The 7,345-nt window shown below is 47.4% G+C and overlaps 1 protein-coding gene and 1 long non-coding RNA gene across 4 annotated transcripts in view; one reads left to right on the top strand and one right to left on the bottom strand.

Annotated features, from left to right (window-relative positions):
* LOC105516357 overlaps window positions 1-3,006 on the bottom strand; it is a 6,651-nt gene extending 3,645 nt beyond the window's left edge. The window contains exons 1-2 of the long non-coding RNA XR_001002477.1: window positions 2,940-3,006; window positions 2,831-2,887 (exon numbers count right to left, since the gene is read on the bottom strand). This is a non-coding gene — a long non-coding RNA (uncharacterized LOC105516357). The remainder of the gene's footprint in view (window positions 1-2,830; window positions 2,888-2,939) is intronic.
* Window positions 1-5,544, top strand: part of DYNLL1 (dynein, light chain, LC8-type 1) — a 42,152-nt gene extending 36,608 nt beyond the window's left edge. The window contains exons 1-3 of one of the 3 annotated variants that reach the window (XM_011948554.1): window positions 3,116-3,276; window positions 3,476-3,613; window positions 5,124-5,544. In XM_011948554.1, coding sequence (XP_011803944.1) covers window positions 3,482-3,613; window positions 5,124-5,261 — 270 coding nt within the window. In that variant the 5' untranslated portion in view covers window positions 3,116-3,276; window positions 3,476-3,481 and the 3' untranslated portion in view covers window positions 5,262-5,544. Of the gene's footprint in view, window positions 1-3,115; window positions 3,277-3,461; window positions 3,614-5,123 lie in introns of those variants that run through there. The other 2 variants (XM_011948555.1, XM_011948556.1) reach the window with 2 other exon arrangements.
* The last annotated feature ends 1,801 nt before the right edge of the window (window positions 5,545-7,345 follow it).

The raw sequence follows: 7,345 nt of genomic DNA, 5'->3' as shown, positions 1-7,345 counted from the left end.
CGATCTCCTGACCTCGTGATCCGCCCGTCTCGGCCTCCCAAAGTGCTGGGATTACAGGCTTGAGCCACCGCGCCCGGCCAAGGGTAGCATTTTTCAAGTGTAGGACACATATCACTTATAGTGTCCGAGATCAGTTTAACAATGCAAAAATAAATGTTTTATACTCTAATATTTATATTTTATAGTTACCTTCTATTTATGGCCAGTGAGACTGGCTTTCCATTTACGGTAATGATATGAATTTGTCTTTTAAAAGCATACTTATTAGGCCGGGTGTGGTAGCTCACGCCTGTAATCCCAAAACTTAGGGAGGCCAAGGCAGGCAGATCACTTGAGCTCAGGAGTTCGAGACCAGCCTGGCCAACATGGAAACACCCTGTCTCTACAAAAATAGAAAAATTAGCCGGACATGGTGGTGTGCACCTGTATCCCATCTACTCAGGAGGCCAAGGCAGAAGAATCGCTTGAACCCAGATCACGCCATTGCACTCCAGTCTGGGCAACAGAGTGAGACTCCATCTCAAAAAAATAAAATAAAACAAAAAGTATACTTATTTAAAAAACAGAGGGAGTTCAAAGAAAATTATTAAATAATATATTATATAAAGCATTACTTTTTATTATTATTATTATTTTTTTTTTTTGAGACAGAGTCTCGCTCTGTCTCCCAGATTGGAGTGCAGTGGCACGATCTTGGCTCACTGCAAGCTCAGCCTCTGGGTTCACGCCATTCTCCTGCCTCAGCCTCCCAACTAGCTGGGACTATAGGCACTCACCACCACGCCCGGCTAATTTATTTATTTTTTCTGTATTTTTAGTAGAGACGGGGTTTCACCATGATAGCCAGGATGGTCTTGATCTCCTGACCTTGTGATCTGTCCTCCTCGGCCTCCCAAAGTGCTGGGATTACAGGCGTGAGTCACCACGCCCGGCCATATAAGGTATTATTGATGAACAATTACATTATTATATTATAATGATAGTATTATTATAGTAAAAATTAAATAAATAATAATAGAGGTAGTGTAGACATGGAAAAAAATCATGAGGATGATTTAGGAAATTTCCCTGGGGTTTCTACTTAGTGGAGTCACCGTGGCTTTACTTTAGTGTCATCTGCATTTCCAGGGTCCTCACTTGTCAACCTATTTCTTCCTCAAGAGAGGTACTATATAGGAATATTATAACTTCTCAAACCCTGAATCTCACCATTAGGAACATGGAACTGGAAAAAGCTGTTGATTTAATTGATATGCATATGTTGAACCTGAAGAGGTTCTAATTATTCCCATTTTTTTCCTTTTTTTTTTTTTTTTTGAGACGGACTTTCGCTCTTGTTGCCCAGGCTGAGTGCAATGGCACAATCTCGGCTCACTGCAACCTCCGCCTCCCGGGTTCAAGCGATTCTCCTGCCTCAGCCTCCTGAGTAGCTGGGATTACAAGGCATGCACCACCACGCCCGGCTAATTTTGTATTTTTAGTAGAGATGGGGTTTCTCCATGTTGGTCAGGCTGGTCTCGAAATCCTTACCTCAGGTGATCTACCCGCCTCGGCCTCCCAAGGTGCTGGGATTATAGGCATGAGCCACTGCACTTGGCCTATTCCCATCTTTTTCTTTCTGGAGTTGTGTGTCTCTGCTCAAATTGTTTTATTTTTATTTTTTGAGATGGGGTTTGGCCATATTGCCCAGGCTGGTCTCCAACTCCTGAGCTCAAGCGATCCCCTCCACTCGGCTTCTCAAAGTGCTGGGATTACAGGTGCGAGCTACCATGCCCAGCCACAAATTGTTTTAAGTAGAGAGTAGGTGGTCAAGAGAAAAATGTAGAAATGTAAATAGGAGGCTTCCAGATACATGATTAACCTGACAACTTATTTATGGAGGTTCAAAAATACATTATAGGTATTTCAGAGCTGGTTGTTCAAAACCTTGCTGTGGCCTTTGGGATAGTTCTATAAACTGACAATTATTGATAAGATTCATTGATCATTTACTATGTGCCTCACATTGTGCTGAGAGAACTTCAAATGTTTTATACTGCTAACAAGCATATGAACTGGTTTCCTTTTACACTTAGTCCTCCTTTACTTAAAGAAAACATTCAAATAGCTAATAAATGACAGTGCTGGGATTTAAATCCAGATCTGACTTGTCCCTCAACTCCCCCAAGATCTTGCTTTTTTAACCACTTCGTGTCTCCTCCCTCAGCTAGAGGGGACGTCATCTCTCTAAGGGCCACTTTTTCGTCCATTAGGATACCTCCTCCTCGGAGATAAATCCCAATCAAGAATCTCTCCCACACAGGAAAGACTGCCTCACCTGAGCAAGAAGCCTCACCCTGGACAAAAACCCCGGGGCTCAACACTCCCAAATCCACCCGGATCCCCATCCCCACCCCCTTAAAGATGTCCGCATTGCTTGGCAGAGACCCCACTCTTGGGGATAATCCCTTACTCGTAAGGAAACACCCTCCCTCCTTAAAGCCCTCCCTCAATCCTGAGGATGCCCTCTCCTAAATATTTCAGAGCAGAACCACTACAAATGGGGCCCAGTGCAAAATGAAAACGTAAGGGCCCCTCCTGTGAGACTGCACTGCTGGTTTGCCCACAAAGCCGGCCCTGCTTCAGAGATACCTTTTCAGTAAAGGGAGAGGCCACTTCTGTCATAATCCTGCTAACCTGGGGTCGGAGATCCTGCGACCTGTCGTGGTGGCGGGGTGGGGGCAGGGATGGCCACCAACTTCTAGAGACTGTTGTTCGAGAACACACCCTGGGACAACCTCCGTGAATTTGGAATCACTTCCCTTGGCCCAGGCAGAAGCTGCCTTCCTACCTCTCCAGACAGCTGGGTGGTCCTCGCAACCGGGCCGGGGCTCCACCTTCTGGGTATGTGTGTGTGTGCGTGTGTGTGTGTGTGTGTGTGTGTGTGTGTGTGTGTGTATGTGGGCCTCGCCGCGTGGGGCCCATTGCCGGGGCAACCGACGCCGTGAGCGGTGCATTGTGGTCTGCAACAAAATGCAGGAGAAAGATCCTGAGGGAACCATGGAGTCCCTGGACCAATGGAAGAATGCCGTGGGCTGCGTCAAGCCAATAGCGTCACGCGGCGGGGGGCGGGGCCGGCGGGAGCGGGGCGGGCCCTGAGCACTAGGCGGCGGCGGCTGGCGTGGGGCTGCTTAGATGCGCCACGGCTTTGGTAGCGACGGGAGCTCTACGAGGGCCTGAGCTGTGCAAGCACCTCCCCCAGGAGACCGTTGCAGTCGGCCAGCCCCCTTCTCCACGGTGAGAAACTCGGGGGGCCAGGGGCTATCCTCGCTGCCTTATTTCGCCCCACTCTGGACTTAGCCCGCCGCGTAGCCCGCGCTTGCTGAGAAGTGGGGTGGGGGGCGTCGTCCCGTTGTGGCGCCGGCCGGGGTGGGGGCAGTTAGTGCCTGGGGGGCGCGGCCCAACTCAAACCCTTACCCCAGGCCTTGCCCGCTAGGTAACCATGTGCGACCGAAAGGCCGTGATCAAAAATGCGGACATGTCGGAAGAGATGCAACAGGACTCGGTGGAGTGCGCTACTCAGGCGCTGGAGAAATACAACATAGAGAAGGACATTGCGGCTCATATCAAGAAGGTGAGGATGGGCGTGGGGGCCGAGGCGCAGCGGGGAGCAGGGAGTTCCTTCCCCCCGATCCTGCTTTCTCAGGGCGCCTGACAGGTCCCGGGAACACCCCTGGCGGCTCCGGGTGTAGAAGCTTCCAGAAAGGACGCAGATGCATTTTGCACTCCGCTGGAGAAGACCAGACCCCCGGCGTCCGAAGTTTTTTTTTTTTTTTCTTAATTATCCAGCTCCGCGGGGGGAAAGCGCCACCTAGCAACGGTATCTAAGACCTGGGAGCAGCAGTTCCCCCTTCTGTGTGGTTCCTGCGCCCAGGATCCATCTGGGTGTTCCGGAGGGGGGAGCTGCGTGGGTGTTTCCAGCCGGGCCGGGAGGAGATCTTGCCAGCCTTCCAGTGGGGAGTTGAGGGAAAGTGGGTGGTGGCGGGGCTGGGGGCTGGGGTGGGGGCTTGGCAAATGGCAGTCTAGAAAGCCGGCAGGACTGCCAACTTCTCGAGCAGTGTTTGCTGGAAGGGAAGAAAGCTGGCAGCCTAAGCCGTGGGAGGGTTCCAGTCGAGAATGGGAAGATGAAAGACTTCAGATGGAACAGAAATAAATGCCTTTTTTGACAAACGCAGCAGTGCGTGCGTCTAGCTTGCAAGAGCGTTACTCCTCTTCGTAGCTTTAAAAGAAGTTTTCGCACTGCGTGCTGTTAGAGTAGCTAAATCTTGTGTGACTCTCCATAAACACTTGTAAGAATTTTGTAGAGAAAGATTACCGTTGCCACCCAGTGCCCCCCACAGGCATTCTACTCCCTAGTACCTCTTGGGGTGGGATAAATGGCGATGAGTTGTTCCTACAACTTGCTAACCTAGTGGACAGGGTAGTAGATCAGCATCATCCGGACAGATGTGGAGAGGACGGCTGTTTGGATTAAGGATAAAACTTGGCCAGTTGACAGATTATGTTTACAGCATTCTTTACGGCAATAGTGGAGTGCTTCAGTATTGTGTCCCTGTAAATTTAATTTTGATCCGCAATCATTTGGTATACAGTGCTGTTTGAAGTTTTATCCTTTTGGAAAATCTTGTATTGCAGAGATGCAGTTAAGATCTTTGTGATGAGGAATGGGATGGGCTAATTTTTTACCATTTTCTTGGAATTGGGGGCATGGCAAATACAGTAGGGTGGTTCTCTACACAGAACATGATAAACCACACCTGTTAATATCACCGTCTGTCAATGAATAAGAATATTATAGAAGGTATGAAGGTGTAATTACCGTAACAACAAAGCACCCTGTCTTTAAGGCTGACCTTTTGTCCTTTGACCTCCTCAGCCTCCATTCCCATCTTAGCTCAGACTGCAAGTATGTTTGTATTAATGCAGTATGTAGGCGGCTTGGAGCTGGGGAACATTCTTTCATTGTAAGAATTTGCAGATGCTGACGTTCCTCCTTTCTGCCCCTACAGGCTCTGGCTTATCCAGGAGGCAAACACTGACCTCTGGTAATTAAAATTCTAGTTCTTTTCTTTTGTCTTTCCCAGGAATTTGACAAGAAGTACAATCCCACCTGGCATTGCATCGTGGGGAGGAACTTCGGCAGTTATGTGACACATGAAACCAAACACTTCATCTACTTCTACCTGGGCCAAGTGGCCATTCTTCTGTTCAAATCTGGTTAAAAGCATGGACTGTGCCACACACCCAGTGATCCATCCAAAAACAAGGACTGCAGCCTAAATTCCAAATACCAGAGACTGAAATTTTCAGCCTTGCTAGGGGAACACCTCGATGTTTGAACCTTTGTTGTGTTTTGTACAGGGCATTCTCTGTACTAATTTGTTGTGGTTATAAAACAATTAGCAGAATAGCCTACATTTGTATTTATTTTCTATTCCATACTTCTGCCCATGTTGTTTTCTCTCAGTCCATTCCTTTAAAAAATAAATCTGTTGCAGATGTGTATGTGTGTGAATTACAATTTGTTCAAATAACAGCATTGAAGATTGTCACTTGATCAGATGTCCAGGTTGGTGGGGATGAGTCCATCCTTACAGAAGTAAGTTTCTGTGGGGCATTTCAGTACTCTTTAGTCACATTCTCACCGGTCCTGCAGCTGTTGTGCATCACAAAGAAACATTTAAATTAAATCTTAGTCCTAATTTGAAAATCAGTATTTAAGGATATTTGTTAAGACATTGCTATAGAATGTTCTGGGCCTTTGGCCTCAGGTTGTGATGGATGTGTGGTAGTACTTGAAGCTTTCTATGGCTATAAAATGGAAATAAGCTCAAAACAAAGTTGGGATAATGAAACGGATTCCCTTGTCTAGCCCCTTCCCCTGCCTAGAAAGAAGGTGGCCTTAGGGGAAAGTAAATGTTTCTGAGCAGCAGTCTTAATGCTCTTCTAACAAAGCCTTTGCAGGAATTTACATTATCAGCCTGCTGTGCTGTGCTTTGCTGTGGTCAGGAACAAGTGTGAATTGATGCCTTTTCCTGAAAAGACCCAATTAAAGCTGGGGACAAGTAGCCATCAAAGGTTTCCTGCTATCAATTTTAAGAGGACTGCAGTCTTAGAAAAGCAAATATGGCAGACTTGTAGGTGGAAAGGAAATAAGACAGGCTGAAACAACCCACACCCGTCTTGGGGAACTGCAAGAAGAGTCCTGACTTCTAGTTTCCCGTGTTTTCCCATGGATCTCTAAGATGCCATTGGGATTTCTAAACAGCCAGGTGATTGCTACACAGAAGAGGGCGATAGATTGGAATTGATGGGTGAAAACTCCCATTTTAAGAGTAGAATTAGGTCAGTAACATATTTGGAAGTTTACTTTTCTTCAGAATGTGTGGTTTTAAGAATCCTAGCAAAGTTGTGCTACTTTGGGACCGGAAGGGTTTCAGGGTAGAGGTGCAAAATTTTGACTTTTTTTTTTTTTTTGGGATGGAGTTTTGCTCTTGTTGCCCAGGCTGGAGTGCAATGGCGTGATCTCGGCTCACTGCAACCTCTGCCTCCCAGGTTCAAGCGATTGTCCTGCCTCAGCCTCTCAAGTAGCTGGGATTACAGGCATGTGCCACCATGCCCGGCTAATTTTGTATTCTTAATAGAGATGGGGTTTCACTATATTAGTCAAGCTAGTCTCGAACTCCTGACCTCAGATAATCTGCCCACCTCCGCCTCACGAAGTGCTGTGATTACAGACAGGCATGAGCCACCAAGCCCGGCAATTTTGACTATTGTGCCAGTTTTTTCCCTGCTGTCTGCAAAAAAGGATGAGGTAGTGTGGAATAAACAAGAGACTGCAATTGGGGTAATGTTATGTTTGTATTTATATAAACAGACCGAAAATGTTCCCACAATTCCATCTTTTTTCTTTCATTTTTTTTGAGACAAAGTCTCCTGCTGCCCAGGCTGCAGTGCAGTGGTGTGATCACAGCCCACTGTAGCTTCGACCTCCTGGGCTCAAGTGATCCTACCACCTCAGCCTCCAAAGTAACTGGGACCACAAATACATGCCACCACACCCAGCTAACTTTTGAATTTTTTGTAGAGCTGGAGTCTCCCTGTGTTGCCCAGGCTGGTCTTGAATTCTTGGGCTCAAGCGATCCTCCCAAGGTGTTGGGGTTACACACCTGGTTTAATTCATATTTTTTCTTTTTTTGAGACAGAGTCTCTCTGTCGCCCAGGTTGGAGTGCAGTGGCTTGATCTAGGCTCACTGCAAGCTCCGCCTCCCGGGTTCATGCCATTCTCCTGCCTCAGCCTCCCAAG

The sequence above is a fragment of the Colobus angolensis genome, unplaced genomic scaffold, assembly GCF_000951035.1.
Source record: "Colobus angolensis palliatus isolate OR3802 unplaced genomic scaffold, Cang.pa_1.0 Scaffold28, whole genome shotgun sequence".
NCBI lineage: Eukaryota > Metazoa > Chordata > Mammalia > Primates > Cercopithecidae > Colobus > Colobus angolensis.
The sequence above is the reverse complement of the archived record's forward strand: the minus strand, read 5'-3'. Positions and strand labels throughout refer to the sequence as shown.